The sequence below is a fragment of the Phoca vitulina genome, unplaced genomic scaffold, assembly GCF_004348235.1.
Source record: "Phoca vitulina isolate PV1807 unplaced genomic scaffold, GSC_HSeal_1.0 scaffold19, whole genome shotgun sequence".
Classification (NCBI taxonomy): domain Eukaryota; kingdom Metazoa; phylum Chordata; class Mammalia; order Carnivora; family Phocidae; genus Phoca; species Phoca vitulina.
The window spans coordinates 31,822,436-31,846,680 of NW_022589722.1; the positions used below are offsets into that span (position 1 = coordinate 31,822,436).

General features: G+C 53.0%; 1 protein-coding gene across 8 annotated transcripts in view; it reads left to right on the forward strand.

Moving 5' to 3' along the window:
- TBC1D22A (TBC1 domain family member 22A) overlaps positions 1-24,245 on the forward strand; it is a 584,905-nt gene that overhangs the window by 102,916 nt on the left and 457,744 nt on the right. For 7 of the 8 annotated variants that reach the window (XR_004300946.1, XR_004300945.1, XR_004300943.1 and 4 more), the window contains exon 8: positions 14,225-14,339. The exons of the other annotated variant lie outside the window; for it this stretch is intronic. Coding sequence is in view for 1 of the 7 variants with exons in the window: in XM_032416658.1 (XP_032272549.1) it covers positions 14,225-14,339 (115 nt within the window). In the remaining 6 variants the exon portion in view is untranslated. The remainder of the gene's footprint in view (positions 1-14,224; positions 14,340-24,245) is intronic. 8 annotated transcript variants of the gene reach the window in all.

Genomic DNA, 24,245 nt, shown 5'->3' on the forward strand with positions numbered 1-24,245 from the left:
ACATGCAGGCTTTTTAAGCCACATTATTTATGTGCAGTTTTTAGAATTAGGGTGATGAGTTTTCCATGGCCCTGAAGGATGGACATTTTCTAGGAGGCATATAGAAGCAGAGCACAGGGGACGTTCAGAGTGGGCTCCTGCCCGCGGCCGTGCACTTCCTGCGCTCTTGTATGGAGACGCGTGGGCCCTGCCCCCTGCCCACGGCCGGGCCGGTAGTAGCTGGAGGAAGACCGCTTCTGGAGGCTCTGGGGTTGGCCACCAATGATCTGGGGCCACATCCAAGTGGGTTCCTGGCATTTGCCCACGGAGGACTCCTCAGCAGCCTGCTCTGCGTGGCTGACCCCTAGACCCAGGCCTGAGCCGGCCAGGTCAGCCCCACCTGCTCCTGCCACGGTGGGCCCGGCAGTGCCCGTGTTTCCTGCTGCAGCCCATTCAGAGTCTCTGTCCCATGCGACCTCGCTCGGAGGCGCAGCAGCCTGCACGCTGGTGTCTTCCATCCCGGCTGCCTGGCAGGGGTCTGCTGGGTCAACTCAGCGAATCTGTGAGCTGTCTGCCAGGATCCTGGCCGTGGCTGAGCTCCTGGCTTGGTCTCGTCAGACTGTGAGAACGGGGCCCGGGGCCCCTTCCTCCTGCGGTCCCTGCGGTGCTGCCTGGCGTGAGGCACGGTGGCTGAATGATGCCACATTAAATCACACACTCCTCCGTGTGGGTATTCTGCAGGTCCTCCCACAGGAGAGGTGGCGCTGGAGGGTCCTGCAGGCATTGGGCGTGTTCAGTGCTCCCCTTTCTGTGGCTTCTTCCTCCTCGTCTCTTCCTTTGGGTCATAATTGAGCCATTCCCTCCACAGAGGTGGGGATGCGTTTGTGAGAGGCCCCGAAGTACTTATTTGTTATACATTCAGTTCACTAAACTCTCCTGGTATATATATCGGGACTCCGATCATAGATCTTTCCTTTTCTGTCTGTTTTTATGGCAAAACATATCAGAGCAGAAGGATTTCTATAACATATATGTTCAAATTCAAAGACACGAGTAAGCATTAACTTACAGACGCCCACTGTTAGCTGAAGAAAGAGCAAGAGCTAGTGTCTGTGAAGGCCCCTCTCTGGCCCTCCCCAGACACCTCCCTGTCTCCCAGCAGGTGACCATTCTCTTGAATTTTGGTTGACCATTCTCTTGCTTTGCTGTCTGGTTTTATCATGTGTTTATATGCATATATATGTTTTTACCCTTTTTAATTTTTATTTTGTAATGGGATCATTCTAAATATATCTGTGGTTGCTCTTTATGTCACAGCATTTGGTTTTCAGGGTTACGCGTTGGTGCCTGTGGGTGGCGTTCATTTTTCGGTGCTGCATAGTTCTCCGCTGCTTGGTGTGTGTGTTGATCCCTCCGGTCTCACGCCGCTTGGGCATTCCGGCCATTTTCACTCCTGTGTGTTTTCTCAGGACGTCGCTGTGCACGTTCCTGTGTGAGCCCAGTGTGCGCGTAGAGAGTGCCTCTGGGGTGTGTATGGGGAGGGGTCCTGGGGGCTGGCGCAGTGTGCACAGCTGACACTGGGTGGAGGTCTTGGGGAGAGTGCCCAGCGCTGTCCCTCACCTGCACTTGGGATTGTCAGGCCGAGCTCCCTGCCCTGGCTGTGGACATGAAGTGGTGGCCTGCTGGGCTTTTACCTTTCACTTCCTTAAGTGCACATGAAGTCAAGTATTTTTTCATAGGTTTCTTGGCCATTTGTGTTTCTTCTCTTGTGAAATGCTTTTGTTCCATATTTCTGTTGTGGTGTTTGTTAGTTTGTTCTGTTGATTTAAAGGAGTTGCCAATCTGTTGAGGGTGCTAATTCTGTTTTGGATGCATGTGGATACATGCATCTCCCTTCCGGTAGTGGGTTGTTCTTCACCCTGATGGTGAGTAGACATTCAATTTACTGTAGCCAGTTCCCTGGTCTTCACCTTTATGATTATGCCTTTTTGCATCTGTTTTTATTTTTTATTTATTTATTTAAGATTTTTCCTCTTTTTTTTTTTTAAAGATTTTATTTATTTATTTATGAGAGAGAGAGAGAGAGAGAGAGGCAGAGGGAGAAACAGGCTCCCAAGGAGCAGGGAGCCCGATGCGGGACTCGATCCCAGGACTCTGGGATCATGACCTGAGCCGAAGGCAGACGCTTAACCATCTGAGCCACCCAGGTGCCCCATCTGTTTTTATTTTTTTAAAGATTTATTTGAGTGAGAGAGAGCGTACATGCATGCGTTTGGGGGGAGGAAGAGGGAGGGGGAGAGAGAAACTCAAGCAAACTCTGTGCTGAGCATGGGTCCTGACACAGGGCTTGATCTCACAACCCTGAGATCATGACCTGAGCCTAAACTGGGAGGTGGACACTTAACCGACTGTGCCACCCAGGTGCCCCGCCTTTTTGCATCTTAAGACATTCTTTTTAACCTCATGATTTCAAAGAAGTCTGAATCTTTCTTCCAAGAGTTTTAAAGTTTTACCCTTTAGATTTAGGGCCATAATCTGTTTGGAATGGACTTTATGTGCGTGGAGTTTGATGTGGCAGTCTGATTTCTGAACACGTTCCCCACGTGGATAAGCAGTTGTGCCCCCACCCATGGATCGGTTCGGTCTTAAATCAGGATTCCATACATATGTGGGCTCCGTGTGGGTTGTCATCCATTCTGCTGGTCTGTCTGTCCGTTTGTCCCTCTGCTGGCTTCCTCTTCTTGCTTCTGTGGTTTTGCCATCCTGCAGGCCAGGCTGCCCGTGCCTCGTTCTGGGCTATTTGTGAAAATGTAAAATCAGCTCGTTAGTTTCATGAAAATCCTAGAAATCACGTTGAATCTGCCCATCAGTTGGAGAGAATTCACATTTTGTTTTTGCATTTCTTTAGTTCTCTGGATGTTTTATTTTTATTTATTTATTTTTAAAGATTTTATTTATTTGACAGAGAGAGACACACCGAGAGAGGGAACACAAGCAGGGGGAGTGTGAGAGGGAGAAGCAGGCTTCCCGTGGAGCAGGGAGCCCGATGCCCGCATCGGGACCCTGGGATCATGACCTGAGCCAAAGGCAGACGCTTAATGACTGAGCCACCCAGGCGCCCCAGATCTTTTATTTTTAAACAATGTTTTCTTTCTTGCCTTCTTTGGATACTCTCTAGAAAGGCAGTTGACTTTTGTCAGTGAATCTTCTATCTGGCACATTTTACTAACCTCTTTCATCAGTTCTCATGTTTTGTGTGTGGATGTGGTTGACGTTTTAGAGAAGGTAATCATACTACTTGTGAATAATGGCAGTTTCTTTTTCTTTTCTATTTGTTTTGTTTTGCTGGCGAAGACTCCTGCCACAACGCTGAGGACAGTGGGGGAAGCAGGCATCCCGGTGTCGGTCCTGATTGTAACGGGAGGCCTGTTCACGTTACACTGACTTAGGGTAGTTACTCTAAGCCTTACAGATGCTGTTTGTCATGTGAGGGGTGCTGCCTTGGTCGTGGTGTTGAAGTCATAAATGGTTGTTGAGGTCTATCAAGTCCTTCCCCCGTCATCTGATACGAGAATATTTTTGCACCCTTATTCTCTTAACGTGGTGGATTTTATTTGTAAACTTCCTGGTATTGAGGGACTGTATCTTCTGGAAGTAAGTCTGGTTGTTGGGGGTGGATTGTTCCAGGGCCTGGCGGGAGCAGGTCAGTGGCCATTGGGTGAGCCGCGCCGCCAGAAGGGAAGTCTGGTCGCTCCTGGATTTGAAAAATGCTTCTTTCTGACCAGCCCGTTTCTTAACAACGCTTTGACGTGTAGCTGTGTTTGTTGTGTTGAATCTTTGGTCTGGTAATAGTGACACTGCGATGTTCTGTTTGAAGGTGTTTTGAGTGTAGTGAGACGTCTGTGCCTTTGCTAACCTATTAAACACTTGAGCGCAGAACGTGGGGCGTAAATTGTCCTGTTTGAAGGAGGTGAGTGTCAGGTAATTCACACACCACACGGCCTCATTGCTTGCTTTAAGAGAGCTCTACGTTATTAATTAACATCGTGACAAATCATCGGGGGCTGTCTTGGTATGTCCGGCGTCTATTCTGTGTGATAGGTGGCTGCCTTTTAATGCACGTGTTAGATCTGTTACAGGCTCTTACTTGGTGTCGTTCACCAGGTGTTAGAATTCATATGGGGCTGGTGTTCCTTGGATCAAGTTGCAAAAGCTTGTGCTGTGGTAACTTCTTTCTGGGCCACATTGCTCCTGGGTTTCCAGGGATATGAGCCCCCCAGTCCTCCCCGCAGAACTGTGGATGATGATGTTCCTTGCACAGAAATGATCTCCATGGTGCTTTGTGTGCTGTGTGTGGGTCATGCATATGGTAGAGTGTTTTCAGATTTCTGAAATCAGATTTTTGTAAGTCCTCATGGGCACAGTGGCCTTCTTGGGTTTAGTGTATTTCGTGTTTTAGACCACAGAGTGGTTTAGCAACTGGAGCGCCCCGCGGTGCTGGCCGGGTCCTGCCTTGGGGACCCATGAGGGCGTGGCATGTTTGCAGAGTGAAGATGGGGACCTCTCGAGCCCTCCCGGGAGCCTTCTGTGCAGGGATGTCCTTTGAGTTTTTTAGGAGAAACCTTTCTTGGTGCTCAGGCGTCTGAAGTCTGGTGAGCGAATGAGCTGGGAATGCCTGCCATGTTTGCATTTTTTCAGCCCCGGCGGTGACAGATAGTAACAACTCTTTTATTACTATTCCTGAGTGTTAGCTGGTTCGTAGAAAAGATACTTTGGGAAGAGTTTCAAGTTCGAACTACTTTTAATGAATTCCGACTCTTTAGACAAGCACATCAGGAATGTTAACAGAACTTTAACGGCTAATGAGACCCAATGTGTATTCATTGTTCGAGCCATTTCCCATCGTTCTGTGTTTTTACTAAACTTACCCTTACACGCGGCGCATCCTGCCTTTATTGTCCTTTGGCAGATGATATTGCTACTTAAACTGACAGCACATTACTTAATCTTGAGTTAGCGTGCCGTGATGGCTCTCTCCCCTGGCTCACCACGCCCCGTGTGAGCAACCTTGCTTGCACCTGTCCTGCTGCGGTCACTGAAACCCCTGGACCTCTGGCAGATGACGTGCTGGGGGCTGCGAGCCCCTGAAGAAGTCCGAGTGGACTCCCAGGCCTGGGCGTGGTCTCTGTCCTCAGCACAGTGCTCCCGAAGGGTGGCCACAGACAGGCCTGCAGGAAGTGGAGGGGGTCCTGTCGCTTCGTCCAGAAAGTCTGTGTGTGTGTGTGTGTGTGTATGTGTGTGTGTGTGGCCAGCCTTGTTCTGGCCGTGCGCAGAGCTGGAGAACATAGCCCCGATCAGGGTGCTTTGGGGGGACACTTGAATTTGGAGGGTAACACTGAATTGCTGATGTCCCCCGTGTCACAGTTCTGGGGAGCCTCTATTTCCTGACCTGGTCCTCCAGCAACCTTGTAGGAAGAATGTCCTGACTCCCAGGCTGGCCGGCCCCGCCTCCCCCCCCCCCCCCCCCCGTGCCCCGCCGGCAGGCGGCACAGGCCTGGGGTGTCCTGGTGATGTCTCTGTTGCAGGCAGGGCGGTAGATGCTGGATGGTGGCTTCCAGCCCCAAGCTCAGCTGCCTTTGGCACGTGGCGGGCAGCTCAGCAGCGCTGTCCTGTGCCCTTCGGTGCTGGCCCTGGGGGCAAGGGCTGGGCAGGTGCAGGCCCAGGGCCCCACGCCCCCCCAGGCCTCTGGCTGGGTCTCTCTTCCTGATTCCTGGCTTGGCCCCTCTGGCTTTGGACCCTTGATTTCGGTGACCCGCTGGCTCTGGCCTCTGTCACTTTCTGAGCCCGGCCCCAAGGGAACTCTGCGGAATTGGGCCTGGTCAGTGAAAGGTCTGGCAGTGGCCGGAGCACGCTGTTCTCCTGGCGCCTTCCTCAGTAGGGCGCGAGAGCACGTGCAGGAGCCACCCGTCCTTGGGGTTGTACCATCAGTGTGGGCTGACCTCGGTGAATGTCCTTTAGAAGATTCCTCTCGGATTTCGTTTTTAGTTGAGACTGTGTCAGGGAGCAGCGGGCCCTGGGGGTGGAGAAGCCAGCAAGAGCGAATGCCTGCTCCCAGTTTGCCCCCCGGCCCATCACTGGGTGTAAATTCAAGGGAACTGGTGCTGAACTCGTACCCCTTAAAGGGTCATGTTGTTGACTTTGAAAACACCTGCTTGGAAAAGGTGATAGGAAAGCCCTGCTTGGTCGTGTCTCTTGGTGATGTCTCTTGCGAGCCTGAGCGCAGAAGCTTGGACATCGCTCGGAGCATGCTGTGAACAAGAGCGGGCGTCAGATGCAGCTTAGAAGCCCTGCAGCACGCGTCCCGCCATGTTGGGAACGGGGTCCTGTTTCCTCATGGCTTGCTCTCAGCGACGTCTCCTCTGTGGAGAGCTCATTATGATGGCAGTCAAATGGGCCCTCAGAGGTCCCATCCTAATGTGCTCGCGGTCATGTGTGTGGCGGGGGCGGGATCTAAGGTGGGGCGCACTGTCGCTCAGGTCTTCACAGACCTTGTTAGGATGGGGCTGAGGGTCCGTGAGCCGGGAGCTGTCAGAGGGAGGCCGTGGGGACCCTGGGGCCCCATGGGACCATCTCAGGTGGTTGGGGCAGGGAGTTCTGGACGGTGTTGAGTGACTTGGACTCAGACCTGTGGTAGTTGTGACTTCAAACAGAAGCAAAGTAAAGTCAGATGAAGTGATTTAAGACAAAAGATACAGGATAAATCAGTCAGTGATGAGAAAAAAAAACAAAGAGAAAGCAGCCCTCAGCCTACCAACGGCACGTGTAGTTTCTGCTCTGGGCCTAGTCCTGCCAATCAGCTTTGCAGCCCGGCCCATGGTTGTCCCGGTGCAGCCTCGAGTGGGCGGGTTAGATTTAGGTCTGGGCCAGGTGTCCTGCAGCAGCCCTGTCTCCCGCGGCCACTGGGCCCCTGTCCTATTCCAGCCCCTGGAAGGGAGCAGGGACGGGAGCTGGAAGGGGGTGGCCAGGGGCACGAGTGAACCTTGGGGCCCTCAGGAGGGGCTGTTGGGATGCTTGCTGCCCTGCGGTTCCTGCTGGCCCCCTCCGCCCCAGGCCCCTTTGCCTGGCTACCCTGCACGTGACCCTCCTCAGTGGGCGGGCAGCTCGGGACTTTGTTCTCCTCCATGTGCTGGATTTATGAGCTCCCAGTGTCACCAGGCATTCTCCCTACATGGAAATCTTTTCTACATTATTGCAATTAATGGCAAGTTTTTCCTCCAGGGAGTCTAGACAAGGCTGAACTGTCTGTCACCTCGTAAAAGGTAGGCTTCCGCCTGCCCCCTCAGATAGATCTCTGCTGCCGTGTGTGCTGGGTGCGGCGTCTGGCCGTGCCGCTCGGCCGAATCGGGCGCGTAGGACTGGGGGTGCCTGCCGGGGCAGGTGTGCGGGCCTGGGGCCTGCAGATGCTTTGGTTGGGGGTGGGGCCCCCCGTGGCTTCCTGGTGTGTCCCCGGCGTGGCAGGACAGTCTGACAGGATGAAGAGAGGCCAGTTACTTACCTTCTCTTCCCCCTTTCCTGCCAAAGAAATATAAATCCTGGTGTTTTATTTCTTATTTTCTAAATTAATGGCTATCGTTAGAGGAAAATAATATGCGGGGAGATGAGGGGCTCTGGGGGCAGCTCTGTAATGACAGGGAGAGCTGAGTGCTCACCCAGAACAGATGTCAGGGTAAAGGGCCTGTGAGCCGCAGAGTGACTGCACAAGTGGTTCAGCTGGTGTGGACGTTGGCGTGCACCAGAACTGCGGAGTGGCTGGGTGCCGCTGTCAGGAGTCGGGACGGGCGGGGGGGGGGTGGGGGGCGTTCCCCGAGGAGGATGCTCGGACGCTCTCCTGTGGAAAACGGAGCTGATGGGTGGACGTGGGTGCTTTGCCTTGCGCTCACGTGGCACACTCTCCTCATGCCCGGGCCTTGGCTTGTGGCTTGGAGATAGGAGAGTCTTCCGATGATGAACATGAACCCCCCGCATACGGGACCGGGTCATTCTGCGAAGCGTGATGGCTCTGACTCAGCCCAGGGGCTTCCCGAGCCCTGCGTTGTCCCCTTGCCTCCTGGCCGCGTCCCCCTCTGTGCTCTACTCCTCCTGCCTCCCGAAGAACTCCGCGTCAGCCTTCACCGCGCTGTTTGCTTGTCGCCTCCTCTTCAAGTCTCCCTGTGCCACGTGCTCTCCCACCGCCTCCCCTCAGTGCAGCTGAGTCCCCCTGCCCTCCAGTCCGTTTCGCCTCTCCAGCAGGTCGGGGGCCCCTGACGTCCCCACCGCCTGGCATCTGAAGAGCTGGGTCTGGAGCACCACTTGATGGAGAAACAGAACGGAACCGCCGGTCCGGCTCCCAGGTGTTGTCTGAGATCTCGCCGGAACGGGAAGGTCCAGGTGCTCACCAATGGCACAGACCTTGGAGAGCAGAGGCAAGAGGGGGCTCAAAATGAAGGGTGGAGGACCCGGATCATTCACACCTCCATCCAGCAAAGAGTTCCAGGGTTTTCCTCTGGGCCCGTTACGTGCCAGGCCTGAGAGCACGGAGTGAGCGGGATGCAGGAGGACCCTTCCTCAGGGGGCTCAACGTGGGAGTGGTTGGAGCTGCGGCCTCGGAAGAGGGGCTGCTGGCCCGGCTGGGGCGGTACAGGAAGTTGGCTCTCAGGAGGCGGCTCTGGAACTCTGACCTAATGCTGCAGATCAGGGGTGCCCGGGCATTGCAGGTGGAAAGAACACGTGCAGGTGCCTTGAGGTGGGGACAGAAGTTACTGGTTTGGTGAGAGAGGACCCAGCGGAGGTGACAAGGTGGGGAAGGGAGTGGTAGGCCAGGCACCTTGGAGTCGGGGCCAGGAGTTTGCATTTACCCTCTGGCGACCACGGTGTGACCTGATGTGTACCGGGAGCTCTGCTGCCTCTCTGGGGGGTGTGCGGTCCGGGGTGTTAGCAGGGGGACCAGACACGAGATGACGGTCACCAGCTGGTGGCAGTGGAGTTGAGAGCAGGGGTTGGAGCTGGTTGTTTTGGAGGCTGCTGCAGGGGTGAAGATGTGAAGGAGCCCCCGCTGTCCGTGGCCTCGAGGCTGGACCTCTGGGGTGATGACCCGCAGACATGTGTCTCTTTAGTGGCAGGGCCAGGATTTGCGTCCGTTGTCACAAACCTCCACGGCAGGCCGTGCTCTTCGGCATTTTAACCTGCCTGTCTTGTTAAAAGCCATTTTTGGGGTGCCTGGGTGGCTCGGTTAAGCGTCTGCTTCGGCTCAGGTCATGATCCTGGGGTCCTGGGATGGAGCCCTGCATCGGGCTCTCTGCTTAGCGGGGAGTCTGCCTCTCCCTCTGCCCCTCCCCCTGCTTGTGCTCGCTCTCTCTCTCAAATAAATAAATACAATCTTTTTAAAAAAAAAGAACCATTTTTGTTTTTGCTTGAACTACTTATTTCTTTATTTACATGTTACTGGGATTAAAGCCTTAATAGTATAATTTTCAGGTTATCAAGAGAGATCAAGTAGAGTTAAGTATAAATAATTTGAACTACCTGACTGATAGCTTTTCTTTAATTAATGGGAAATCTGAATTCTGGAAGTTTTCCCAAAGTAGTACAGATACAGGGCACTCTGTAAGCTGTGAGCGTGAGGGCTGGCCCGTGCTTCTGGAAGCCCTGCACGGGGGCCCAGGTGAAGGGGGCAGTAGGCGATTGCTAGGTTGTTGGCTCCCTTACAGAAGGCTTTGGAAGCACGTGAGCGGTCTGTTTGAGACTGAGAAGGCTCAGCTGCCTCCTCCTGCCTCCTTGCTCAGCCGTGTTCACCAGACGCGTTTGCCCCTGAGTGCTTTCCTCAGTTTCCCCAGGTAATGTCCTGTGGAACCTAGTCCATCTCAGGACAGCTTGCTCTGGCCTCTCCACGAGGGAAGCTTTGGGACCCGGCCAGCAGGTCTCCCCCGCTGCTTTCTTAGACCTGTGGTCTCTGGGCCCAGGAATCGCGAGCAGGCCACTCCAGTTGCCTGCCCGGGTGCTGGTTGCACTGAGAACACTCACGTCCCCTCCACATTCCCTGCCGTGCGGAGCCGGCTCAGTCATCTGCACCAGCTTTTCTTCCGTGCCAGGGTTGCCAAAAGAAAACCTGCATTCCTGCTTGTGAGTGGGGTTAGGGTGTGTGTGTGTGTGTGAGAGAGAGAGAGAGAGAGAGCGAGCGAGCGATAGCCAAGTGCTCTGAAAGTCTGGGGCTTAGTGACAGGGTTGGGAGGGGTCCATTGCTGACATGACCACTCCCCCAGGATAGTGAGATTGCAAAGCAGGAAAGGAGATTTCGGTGCCCTGAGCTCTGGCTTTTCCTCCAGTGCACACGCACGTGTACCACACACCTGCCCACACACAGGTAGCACACATCTGTGTGCACACGCACTCACACCTGTGCACACATACCATGTGTCTGTGCACATGCACGTGTGCACACCAGGCCCTCTGATGACCGGGTCCCTGCTAGGCCTCGGACAGGTGGAAACCAAGTTTAGATGTAGTTTGCTCACCAGGAGCTCGTTGACGTCGCTGTTTCTTTCTTACCATATAGTTATAATTTTTTGGTGGTCTCTCGTTTTTGATTTGCATATGAAAGCAACTCTTGTGTACTAATGCAGATCGGTGGTGGCATTTTGTAAGCCTCACAAGACCCCCGTTTAGTCAGATACCAGCGTGGACTCCTGGCTCTGCTGCTCTGGGTGAATTGCTTACCCTGTGGCTGCCTGAGCTTTCTCATCTGTATGAGTTACCTGTTCCCGTGTGACGACATCACCACAAACCTAGCACTTCAAACAACACACACTTACTCCTATTTGTTGTCCCGCAGTTTCGCTGGGTCAGGAGTCTGGCATGTCTTAGCTCAGGATCTCCCCAAGTGGCAATCAGGTGTGGTCTGGGCTGCAGACGCATCTGAGGCTTGACTGGGGAAGGGCCCGCTTCCAGGCCCACGTGGTTGCTGGCAGGATTCGGTTGCTGGTAGGCTGTGGAGCTGTGGCCCGGGTTCCTTGCTGCTTCTCAGCTGCCCTCAGGGCCTGGGCACATGGCCCTTTCCTTATGCAGCTCACAGTGTGGGAGCCTGTGTCCTTGAAGCCAGCAGGGAGAGCGTCTCCCAGCAGGACGGTTGTCGTCCTCTGTGACATAATCTTGCACATCCCATCCCCTGTGCAAAGCAGGGTGCAGGGCTGTTCACACTCAAGGGGAAGGGGCCACACAAGAGCACGTACACCAGGAGGTGGGGGGTGCACAGAGCCATCCGGGGTCTGTCCGCCACCTCGGCTGAAAGGGGTAGTAATCATACCTGCCTCCACGTGTGGAGGAGGATGAGCTAGTGAAGGTGGTCAGGACAGTAGCATTTAATCGATGTTAGCAAGTACGTGATCACACTAGCGTTGTCATTACTGGGCTTAGGTTGCTTACTGACGCCCACGTACCGCACCGTGGCATTCAGGGCTGTCCCCAGTGACGCCTTCCTGTCCTCAAGGCACCCCTCCATCTCTCCTTTGCTCTCAGTGGCCTCCGGAACGCAGTGTGTAACTGTGGAGCCTTTCCACCCACGTGTTGTGGGGCTGACGCTCGCCTTTGTTCCCAGCTCTCCTCAGGCCTGGTTGTCGTGTGGCGACCACAGAGGTCCTTGCTCCCTGCCTTGGGTCACCTGGAGGGTGCCGCAGACAGTGCCCCTGCACCATGTGGTTCTCCGATGTGGTGCCCTACTCGGGTGCCCAGCCCGGGAGCTTCTTTCAGAGTAGGCTGACCCCATCTCTGGGTGCCCCGCTGCCATGTCTTGAGGGTAGCCCTGTAGAGGGGACAAGGGCCATGCGAAGAATGGCCGAAGGAGTGGCCTGATCCCATCCCTGGGTGCTCTTGGCGCCATCGAGCATCGCCCTGTGCAGGGGATGAAGGCCGTGCTGGGAATTGAAGGAGCCACACTCCACCAGGGAGGCATGGGCCAGAGCGGGTACTTTTCACCTCGCTTGGCCCCATAGTCTTACCTGCGGGTCTCCAGTTGGGGGCCTGCCCGAGCTGACGGTGGGGATGCACCTCCGCTATTCAGGCTCCGCTGTTCCTGGCCACGTCGTGACTGAGCGTGCATGCACGGGAATTCCACATCTTCCTGGTTGTCTTTGCTAGAACTTCCCAGTGTGGGGTAGAAACCGGCCAGTGAGCTGTACATATACTTCGGGGTCTTATTCATGAGGAGGTGCTTAGCTGACTTTCATGGGTCTGCACTGCTCTGTGGTGAACTGTCACAAGTTCGTCCTGCCGGGCACTGCCCCCGCTCGTCCTCGTGCAGCCTGGTCCTGCCCGCTCTCTGTCCCCGGTGCGGTCTCGGCGCTGACTGTGCCCTCGCTTGCTCAGCCTGTCCCTCCCCTGTCCACGGTGAGGAGAGGGTTGGGACACTGTCCCGGGCTTTCCTTGTGCCCAGGTGGCTGGGCAGGGCCGCGACTGCTGCGTGGCTACCCGGAGTGGTGGCTAGGGTCTGCGAGAGGGGTCCTCCCCTGCACGGGCCCCGCGTGCCAGTCTGACCACTGTGCCACTGCAGTGACGGGTCGAGCGCTGCTTCCAGCGTCACCAGGGTGAGGGTGCCCAGCGTGGCGGCACGGTGTCAGCCACGTCGTGTTTGCACAAGAGAAATGGCAAATGATGCCACGTATTGAGTGGTTTTGGTCTTTTGCTCTTGTTTGAATATTCTTGCTAGTTCTCGCTAGAAAGCTGTTGTAAAATGAGACACAGGTATGAACGTATGTGCATGAACGCACGACTTGTTCAGCAGCAGGTCCTTAGCAGCTGCCCTGTTGGGACAGGCTCTGTGCCCAGGTGCCCCGGCTTACGTGCTGGCTACTTTCTTTGTTGGGAGCAAGCACAGTGGATGGGGGCCTGGATTCTAGGGCTGGTGGTGCCCCTTGTTGCCCGTGGGCCCTGGGTTAAGAGACTTCCCCATCTAGGCCCCAGGGCCCCCGCTGTAGAGCTGGGTTGGTGCTGATCTGGGGACGCAGACCACAAGCTCGGTGATATTTGGGAGTGAGGGCAGTGCAGAAAGGGGTTGACCTCCTCGGGTACAAGCCCTGCAGGCTTGACTTGTTTGGAAATGAGGCAATTCACGCGCTGTTTGGGCATTTGCTCATTGAGCCTGCCCCGTGTGCCTTCTTAGCATGAGGCCTGGGTCAGCAGCGAGGGTCTTGCAAGAGAGAGAGGAGGCTAAGCTACTCCTGTGTCCATGGCCTGGGTGATGGAACGGCTGGTGGGAATGTATGTGATGGGAAGATGCTGGAGCAGGTGCTCTTGGGTGATGATAACTGTGCACTGATTAAACAAACCAAGCGCATGGATACAGAGAACAGATTGGTGGCTGGGAGAGGTGGGGGTGGTTGTGGGTGCAATGGGCGGGGGTGTCAATGTAAAGTAAGTCAGGGATGTAATGGACAGTGTGCTAACTGTTTAATAATACTGTGTTGCATGTCTCAAAGTTGCTAAGAGATCTTCAAAGTTCTCATCACAGAGAAGAAATTTGTAACTGTATGGTGACAGGTGTTAATTAGACTTACATATATTACAAAAGATCATTTTGTAATATATACCAATATTGAGTCACTATTCAAATATTGTACACCTGAAACTAATATAATGTCATATGTCACTTCTGCCTCATTTAAAACAATCTGTTTACCATATGAGGGAAATTCAGAGCATCTTTCCATGTACCCCCTCCCCCGACCACAGCCCCCCTCCCCCCACCATGCTTCCTTCCTTCTCTCCATTCACCCATCCGTCCTTGGGTGCACCTGCCTGCCCGCCTGCCCGGCCCTCTGCTTTCCCGTCCCTCCACACGGAGGGAGCACTCACCCAGAGGCCAGGTCCTGCTGTACCACCTGACCACGTCCTGGGCAGCCGTGTGCAGCCTCTGCCCGCGCGGCTTGGCGGGGGGGGCGGACAGTGTCTCCTGTGGGAGCCAGCTCGTGTGGAAGGGCTGAGCCCGGGGCTCAGTGAGACACTCTGCAATTGCTTTTAAGTCAGTAAGAAATTAAGATAACGGGGATTTTATAAAAAATTAAGTAGCAATTAATACTTTGTTTACATTTTTACTTTTAATATTAGAGACAGTGAAAAATGTTGATTGTATATATGTATTTTGAGGGAAAGAATGCATACATTTTAAAGTTTCTGATGTGTTTACTTTTGCTTCACCACCTGTTCAATTTTCTTGCAGATTTTTGAAAGGATATTGTTTATATGGGCGATACGTCACCCTGCCAGTGGATATGTTCAGGGGATTAATGACCTTGTCACTCCTTTCTTTGTAGTCTTCATGTGCGAACACATAGGTAAGACCATATCGTGATGTTTTTTCCCTGCAGACATTAAACGTGAACTTTGGTGGCCTTGCCGAGTTACTGTGCATCATTGCACCAATGTTGAAATGTGCCATTAAGTTAAATGTTGTAATGACAACTAAAAATAGAGAGTATAGTTTTCTCATTGATGCCAGCTTTAAAAAAAGTCTGTAAATCCACGTGTTTAACTACTGAAGAAGACATTAAGATGCAGTTTTTATTCTTACTGTCTTCTTTTTAATCATACACGAGGAGCATGGTTTTGTTCTGATGGCCGGCTTTCACGGGGTGGATTTGAGTGGATCGGGTCAAGGATAGAAGGTTAGTCGAATGTGCTGCTGACAAGCTAAAACCTGAGCCCTCTTTGATTGCATTCTGCAGCACGTTGTCTCCTCTCTACCTTTGATATTAGTAGCAGTTCATTTTATGGGAATGTTAATTACATGCAAAGTAATTGGTTTAACGGAGATTTAGATTGGGCAGTGCGGTCTCTCTTTGAGTGCTGTGTGTTTTTTCTCCATTTATGTTATAGCGGTCAACTGTAATATAACTGTACCTGTTACGAACATATGTTCAGTTTTAGAAAAATTCTGAAAATATAAATGTGGGATCTACTTTTTAATTTATCTGTGGATAAAAAATAAATAACCAAAGGAGGGATTTGCTGTTTGCGTGTAGCATTTTTATTAAAAACCAATTTTAATTTGTCTTCACGTGAACCTTCCCGACTTGATATTTGTTTGTTTTTATGAGATTGTGTCTCTAGCCGCTTCAGCTTCTCATCATGGTTGTGATCCGAGGGAGGAGGTTTGGCTGGGACAGATTACTCTCTGAGGACGAGAACATGCTCGTTCAGTGCGTTTTATTGCAACCTCTCACACTTTGTTTGCGTTGCTGATTTCATAGGAGGGCTTTCATTGCTAAGCAACTAATGAGGACCACCACAGCTCCGTCCCTAATCGGCTCTCATGTAGGGGAGAAGCCTGCTCCGAGAGCGCTTGCCTTTCTGCTTCTTCCTCCTGCCTTGACAGATAATGAAAATGTTCTTAATGATCCTAGCACAGTAGGGCCTGTCAGTAGACTTCGGGGTTGTTAATTGAAAGAAGAAGTTCAGCTGAGATGTGATTAGAGAATTGATATTCCATGTTAAATAGACCATTTAATTAATGTGGTAAGTAAGTTTGTCTCAACTACTTTACCACCAACTCATGCCGTAAGACCCAAGCCATCCTTAACTGCGTTTGCCTGAATCGTCAGCGAGACGGACTGTGGTGGTCATTGTCTAGAAGAGAGAAGAACCAGAGGAGCTAGGATTTGTGCTCTGTCCTGCCTTCCAGGACGCGCACGTGCATTGAGTGGATGTACGGGGTGGTTTGGGGACATTTGTATGAAACGCACCATTTATTTCTGGCAGTTGGCTGTGTCTTTAAGTGGACATGTTTTACCTTTTGGTCCTGGCTTTCAGGTATGATTGGTGGGTGTGAGTTCTTTCACCTCTTGCCGTCCGCACTTGGGAGTGTTCGTGTGTCGGTCCTGGTCCACGTCTCCTTACTTTAGAAAGCCTCAGGTCTGTTGAAGTGTCCTGGAGCCCGACCCGCCAGCCTCCTGTGCGGTAGTGTCATTCACGAAGACCTTCATGGGCGGGCGCCAGGGTGCTGGTCTTGGGCAGAGCACCGGCGTGTGGAGACCGCATCAGTTCAAGTCAGCCTGTGTCGAGAGGGCATCTCCTGGCCCTTGGCGGGGTGGTAGGGACACAGGCGAGCAAAGCGAGTATGGTTCCTGCCCCGTTGAGCTTGTGGTTACAGCAGGAAGACAGGTTTTAAACCAGTAACGAAGAAGTTTAATGAAAACAGACATTCGTGTTATCTTGAGGTGCATGGGGTGCAGGAAAGCAAACCCAGGCCTGGGGCTCGGACGACTCTGTGGCGCTCCAGCTGTGCCTTGTGGGATGAGCAGGGGCGTCGTGTGGAGGGAGCGTGGGAGTGCAGTGGACGGGCTGAAAGACCTGCTGTGATGCTGGGCCTGGTGACGAGGGAGGACGGTCCCCATAGGATGAGTCCCCGCGGCAGCTCTGGGACAAGTCTGCTGGGCGTGGGGAAGCTCGGGCGCTGTGCAGAAGCTCACGGGCGCGGGGCACGTGTGCTGCCAGCCACTAGGCTGAAGGTGTTCTGGTTGGCTGGGTTTTTAAGCGGGTAAACCTTAGATGCTTTGCTTATTGAAGATCTTGCAGATACAGTTTTTTCTTTCGGAGGGTGAAACCTGGTCATAGGATTGTGTGGTTTGGATCCCTGAGTGTCCTGCAGGACTTTGGGGTCTGCATTCTGTTCCCACATGACCGTTCAGACGCTCGCGGTGCCCAGTGGCACAGGGATCAGCCCGCGTGCGCCCTCCCTCCCAAAAGATGCCCATGACTCCATCCTCAGGGCAAGCGTGTGTTGTTTTGGTTTTCCTTTCTCCTAAGCTGAACTCTGGGAAACAGTCCCCATTAATTGAGGGGAGAAGAAGCCCCTCCTGGTGTGAGATCCCTCCAGGCGCCCTCAGGCTGCGGTGGGCAGAGCTGCTGGGCCTGATCGGGAGCCGGGCTTTGCCCGTGGAGGGTTTGTTGCGGGTCCCCGGCTCCAGGCCTGCTGTGCTCCTGCTGGTTCACGAGGGAGGAGGGGAATCCGGCATCAGCTCCAACGACTGTGATGTCCCAGGCAGGGGCAGCCACTTCTGAGCAGCAGGGGTCCTGACTTTGCAGGTCCTGCCACATAGCGTCCTCTTAATGCCATGTTTTGTGACTTGAAAAAGACGGAGATGGGAAGTGAACGGTGGCTGACGTATCTGGGGTTGACAAACAGGGTCCGATTCGGAGGACTTTGGCTCATCAAGTAGATTGACTGCTTCCTTTGCAGAGGGTTGGTTCATCTTCATTGGGAGGCTGGCCAGGATGATGAGTGGTGGAAGCAACTTGCAGGGCATGAAGAAATGGTCAGAGAACACTGGGAAGCTGGGAACAAGGGGAGAACAGGAGTAGCCTGGAAATGGAGCAGCATGGAGCTGGTCCAGTGGCCCTGACGGTCTCCCAGGGCTGTTAACACAGCGCTGGGACGGGTCAGAGTCGTGTGCCACCGGCTCAGGTCTCCTCGCGGAGCACCTCACACCCCTGGGGAAAGGCCGTTTGGTCCCACTTTCAAAGGTCACAGTGTCCCCCGATGCAGGCTTAGCACACGCACGTCTATGCTAACAGGCACACGCGCGTGTGCACACACACGCATACCAGCCACCACTTCCCTACGTAAACGTGGCACGGATCCTTACTGCCCTCTGAATGGGCCCACAGTCTTGGGTGGGCTCTGGAGGCTGTCATCCTCAGGAGGGGGGGGGGAGGAGGTCAGGAGACTTCCTGTGATCTCAGAGGTAGGGGTCGCAGTGTGCAGAGCCCATCCAGACGTGGAGGCTGGTAAGTACAGTCATTTAGGGCGCATGAAGCCTGGGGAGTCCCCATGAGTGGAGTTCTGTAACGGGAGTGGATAACATGCTCAGAAAATTCCACCGTGGAAGAGTGCCCGATGCCGGGAAGGTTTGGGAATTTAAGGGGCTGAAGCCTTAGGGATAAGAAGCTTTAGGTGCATAGACGCTAGGTTTGCCGATGTGTGAATGTGCCCGTTCTCGATCCGAGCCACACCTTGGTGCCTGATCATGCAGAGTGCATCCTCGACCCAGAGGCCAGGCAGAGTGTGCAGGACTGCCTAGCCAGCACACCTGGTAGATATGTCACCTTCCTCTCGAAACAGGCATGTGACAGGTGCTTGAATTTTACCTTTTGGAAGTTAGAGGAAGCAGCAACGTAGCTGCTACTTCGGACTTAGTTCAGGCCCCTGAGGAAGGCAGGTCTAGAACAAGGTTGAGAGAGGACCCACGCTGTCCCAGCAAAGACAGGGACCGTGTGCACAGAGAGACATCGTGGGCTGATGGGAGCAGGCCCAGGGGCAGGTGAAGGCAGGGCCTGGCATTGGAGAGAAAGCCTGGCCCGCGAGGTGGTGAAGGGGTTGACGTGGAGGGGAAGGAGGCTGATGGGAGCGGAGGGTGAGGAGAAGGAGAAGTCTGGCATGTTCCTGGGGTCCAAGGTGGATGTGGTGCCATTGTCCTGGACAGGCAGCTGGTTTAGGAGGCGAGATGACCATTCTGGGTTCGGACACGATCTGGAGCTGGGGGAGAGGTTTGCACTGGGGGTTGCAATGAGAATTGTAGCCCTGGGGGTGGCAGCTGAGAGGCGTGGGTCTGGATGTGCTTATCCAGAGTCCTGTGGTCACCAGTGTGTTAGGGGTCTACGGGGACCTGACAGCGGAGGTTTATGGCTCTCTCCTACGTTGGCGTCTGGATGTCAGCAGTCCAGGCCTATGCTGCTGCTGGGAGTGAGTCATCAGGGGCCCCGTGGTAACGTTCAGCGCTGGAGCCTGGCCGCCGGGGTTCAGACCCAGGCTCTGCCCCTTACCAGCTGTGCATGGCCTTCGTCGACGTGGGAATCGGAGGGCATGGCGCCGTTGCCTTGGTTGCCGTGAGGCCCGTGGGAGTTACTGTGCGAAGAGCTTCGAGCCCGTGTGTGCAGGTGCTGAGTGTCCGGGGAGTGTGCTGTTGACGTTGAGATTGTTGTGCTGTGTCCCTTCTTTGCCTTGGTCTATGGCTTTCCCCCGCATGAGAAGGTCACTCTGGGTACCTCCGTAGGGTCCACATTCTAGGTATGGGAAGAGGGAATTGGTGCAGGGCACAGGGCCAGAGGTCAAAGGGGCGTGTCGGCCGAGTGTGCCCATGTTCAGAAGCCTTCCTGCTTTCCCTCGTTGGCCCCTGCCCCCCTGCCAGCTGCAGGGGTGAGGCAGAGAGAGACTCTCGCCGTCCTCCTCCTAGAGTGGAGGGGGCGGGACGAGATGTGCGTGCCCAACGGGAGCGATGGGCAGTTGTGGAATCAGGGAAGAAGGCCTGGGGTGAGGCGTCCCCAAAATCAAGGGAGGGGACACTTTCAGGGAGGGAGCGGTCAGCCGAGTCCAGTGCCACCGAGATGCAGCCTGGAAATGACCCAGGGGCTTGACAGTGTGGATGTTATGGGTAACCTGCCAAAAACGGGCTGCAGAACGGTTGCAAGTCCCTCTTGCCGCCCGCCGCCCGCCCTTCCCACACGGATGCCAACTGCAAACCCCCGCCTGGGGGGGCCTTGGACAGAAAGCGCCCCTGGCCTCTCAGATCTTTAATTAGTTGGTTAGTTACTTCATTGAGGTAGAGTTGGCATCTAGTACTCTCTTAATTTCAGGATACAGCATGACAATTTGGCATTTTTTAAAAAAGATTTTATTTATTTGAGAGAAAGAGAGAGCACAAGCAGGGAGAGTGGCAGGCAGAGGGAGGAGGAGACTCCCGCGGAGCAGGGAGCCCGACTCGGGACTTGATCCCAGGACCCTGGGGTCATGACCTGAGCCGAAGGCAGACGCTTCACTGACTGAGCCACCCGGGCGCCCCCCCGAATTTGGCATTTTTATCCCGTGAAGGGGTCCCCACTGTGGGTCTACTTAACACCTGTCACCACAGACAGTCACAAAATTTTTTTTTTCTTGGGATGAGAGCTTTTAAGATTTATTCTCAGAGCAACTTTCAGACACGGGACACCGTGTTATTCACTGTAGTCGCTACGCTGCACATCCCAACCCCGTGACTTAGTTACTTCAGCACTGGAAGTCTGTGCCTTTGACCCCCTCCTCCCCTTGCGCCCCCACCCCCATCCTGGCTTTTCATTCTGGAAGGTTTTCGTGTATGCAGCTAGCAGAATGATGGCTCAGTGAAGCTCGCTGTGCCGTCTGCCCGGCTTCCGGGGTCGTCCGCACTCCGCCCTGATTTCTCTTCTGCTCCCTGACCCCCAGCCGGTCGTTACTGTTATTACCTAAAACATAGCTCTATTGAGATATAGTTTACATACCATAAAACTCACCCACTGTGAGTGGAAGATTTAGTGGTATTTAGGGAATTCACACAGTGCAACCATGAGCACGATTTCAGGGTCTTTTCACCGCCCTGAAAGGAAATCCTGTACCAACAGTGGTCCCTCCGCCCCGCCCCGTCCGCCAGCCCTGCGCCCGCACTCATCTGCTCTCTGTCTCCGTGGGTTGTCTCTCTTGGACGTTTCACGTAAATGCAGTCATACAATGGGGGGGTCTTCTGAGACTGGCTTCTCTCGCTTCGCACGTTCAAGGTCCGTCCAGGTAGCAGGTGTCGGCACTTCAGTCCTTCTTGTGGTCAGATAACCTCTGGTTACGTGGATACAGCACGTTCTAGTCATCCACATATCCCCTGATGGACGTTTGGGTTCTTTCTACTTTTTGGTTATTATGAATGCTGCAGCAGTGACCCCGTGTGCGAGGCGTAGCACGCACGTGCTTTCATCTCTGGGCGTCTGTGGACCCAGCGGTCACATGGCAGCCGCCGTTGGACGTTCCCGCTGCAGCGTGGGAGGGTTCCCGTGGGCCCACATCCTTGCCAACACTTGCTACTGCTTTGTATTTTTCAAATGAGGTGGAAGTTACAGGTGTCCCTTCTGACCTCTGGGTCCCGTGACTCGGTTTCGCCCCGTCCCTGCGTCGCCGTGTTGTTTCCCGTCTCCTCCTCGCAGCCCCGTTGATTTCAGCTCCTTGAAGCAGGATGGCGTCTCACGTGTGAGTGTGCTTGGCACAGACTGGAAGCTCAGCGGGCCCCGTACTGAGCCAGATCCCTGCGGGGTTTTTGTGTGTGTCGTGCAGTTAGGAAACATGCTTTTCAGTGTGTGAGTAGAAGTACCTGCTCAGTATAGCGAAGCTGGGAAGCTGAGGCAGTGTGGCGGGGAGCCAGAGTCTTTGACTTTGACAGCCCTACCATTGACAAGGGGAGCCTGGGTTTATGTCTCTTTGCAGCCATGCAGGGAGGGCTGGGGAAGGAGCTCCCGTCTCTCCATCCCTGCACTCACCCTTCCCACCCGAGGGGTGGCTGCTTGGCTGGGGGGAGTCTCGCATCTGCCCAGGCTCCATTTCTGTGCCTCGGGGTGGAGTCACGGTGTTACCCGTTCCAGTGCCTTCCCGTGGTGAGCCCTCCTCTGGCCTCCTGCTGCCCACGGCCAGGCCTCCAAGTGCCTGGGCCTCTTCTCTGGGCTGTTGGCTGGGAAGCCAACTTGGCCCCGGTTTCTTCCTTCCTAGGCTCAGGTCCGCAGGTGGGTCCCAGCATCTAGATCTGTACGGGGTAGGGAGGGCTCATCTAGCCTTGAGCCTGAGCTGCGTTTTTCCACTTGTCCTCTGTGTCAGGCCCCTGTCGGTTGCTCATTACTAATCACTCTGGTTCCTGTCCTGTGTGTGTCCCGGCAGGCAGGTGCAGGATGGGGCCAGGCCCACATCAGCCCTCCAGGGTACCAGCTGTTTGGGTATAGTTCCTCTGTCTTTTCTTTGTGCGTTGTAATTACTTAGTCGAGGGCATATTGTGTATAAAATTCTGTTTTGTGCTCTTTTCCCATTTAACCTTATAACAAGCTTTCACCTATATCATTAAGAAATCTTTGTAAAGATCATTTCTACCTCCTGCACATAATACTCCATTGAGATAATATAGCATAATTCATGAAACCCTTCTACTGTTGCTGGATTTTTTTTTTAGGCTTTTTCCCTCCAGGCATGTTGTAATTTTAAAGTAAAGACTGTATTTTTCAAGTGGCAACAGTCATATTCCTTTTAACAGTGTTAAATTTGATTTAGAATTAAGAACCATTCCCTCACCTTGCATTGCACAATTTAAGCAGAGAATTATATTTTAGTTTTAAATATTTTCAGCAGGGTGAAAAACAGAGCAGCATCCCCCAGCCCCTATCATCTGTGCTATTAAATTTAGAAACAGTTCTGGTGGGGCACTTTGGACGGACACCTCAGGCTGACTGTGTGTGGGTTGGGCCTGTGGGAAGAATGGTTGGGATGGCGAGGGGTGTTTGTCCATTGGTTCTCATTATCAGCCTGTGTTAAGCTCCAATCAACTTGATTCTGTGTGTCATTTTCTCTTAAAGGAAATTACTTTTGACAGCAAATATGGAAAGGAACTGGAATAAACAATGTACTCACTTAAGAAAATTAAGAATATGTATTTTTATGTTCCTGTATGTAAGTCAGAATCTCAAAAGTACAGGTTGTTTTTCAGTATGTTAGTTTTGCACAGAGAAGACGGTCAGCACACATTTGCACTTGGCACAGACTGGGGTTTGTGGGGCTGTAATTAGTGCCCGATTGACGCAGGAAGTCAGCCCCCACAACCAGTCAGGCCGCGTGGGGGAAATCATGTGGGGGATTTACGATTCACTGACGGTGAGCGGGTGTGGTCATTCTTTTGCCTGTCTCCACTCTCGGAGTATAAATTGGGCTCTGGTCACAGCGGGGAAAGAAGAGTTGCTGCCAGTGATGAATTCGTTTCAGAAATTGTCGCCCTCACTTCCCTTGTTTGCACTGAAGTCTTGTCTCATTGCGCTTTGTTTTCTCCACGGGTCACGTGAACCAGAGCGGCTGCTGGGTGCGTCTTCTGCATGGCTTCCGTGCGTGTTCGTCATGGCTTTGTTGTTCCCAGAGAGCGTGAGAACAGGGAGTTTTCTGTGGATGTTCTAGTTCCTGTGGGGACCGAGGGGGGCAGAGGGCCCTGGGAATCGGGGCATCAGAGCCAGAGCCGGGAGGGCTGCTGGTTTTGCAGCCCCAGCAGTGACAGTGAGGTGTCACGTCCTTGCAGGGCCTGTGACTCATACGGAGTCATATTTTCTGTTTACAAACATGTTGATAATCCAAGTAATGGCCTTCTTGTTAAAAGTTAGAAAACTCCGTGACAGCATGGGTCCACTGCCCAGAAGCTGTGTCACTTGCACGTTTTGTTAATTTCCTCTGGCCTTCGTGTCAATGTACTTTTTTTTTACATGGTAGCAATTATGTTATGCACGCACATTTTAATATTGCTTTTTTTAAATATCTAAGCATTTTCTGAAGTCCTAAAACATTTTTTGAAATGTCTTTTTAATAAGTAGTGACATGTGACTTTCAATGATGGGTGAGAAACTGGACAGAAGGTCAGCAAGCAACTAGAAAGAAGACTAGCGACTGAACGGCAGCTGATGAGCTAACTCGTCTCCGGAGCACTGCACCCAGCAGCAGTGGGACACACACCCTTCCCAAGTGTGTGTGGAACAGTCTCCAGACCACATGCCGGGCCATAAAGTGAGCCTCGGTACATTTGAAAGGATGGGAGTCATACAAAGAGTGCTCTCTGACCTCAAGGACATTTAGTTAGGTATCAGTTATAGCAGGAAATGTGAAGAAATTGGCAAATGTGTAGAGATAAGCAGTGAGTCAGAGAAGAAATCATAAGGAAGATTAAGAAGTAACTTTGAGATGAATGGAAAAGAAAACACAACATACCAAAACTTAGGGGATACATCTATGTTGGGCTCCAAGAGAATCTGTGGTCTTCAGTGACTGTGTAGAAAGAACATCAAATCATTAACTTAACTCTTCGGTTTTTAGAAACCACAAAAGGAAGAGTATACTGAAGCCAAAACAAACAGAAGGAGGGAAATAAAGACTATAATAGAAATAAATGAAATAGAGAATAGAAAAACAATAGGGAAAACCAACAGAACCAAAGCCGGTTCTTCAGAAATATCAACAAAGTAGACAAACCGTAGGCTAGATTAACCTGGAAGAAGAGAAGACTCACATCACTAAAATCATGAGTGCGTTTAGAAATAAACAGCATTAAGGGAACACTATGAACAGCTCTCTAAATCAGGTAATGTAGATGTAATGGGGATATTCTTAGAAAGACACAGATTACCCAAACTGACTATGACGGTAATTTTGTACCAACTTGACGAGGCAGTGGTGC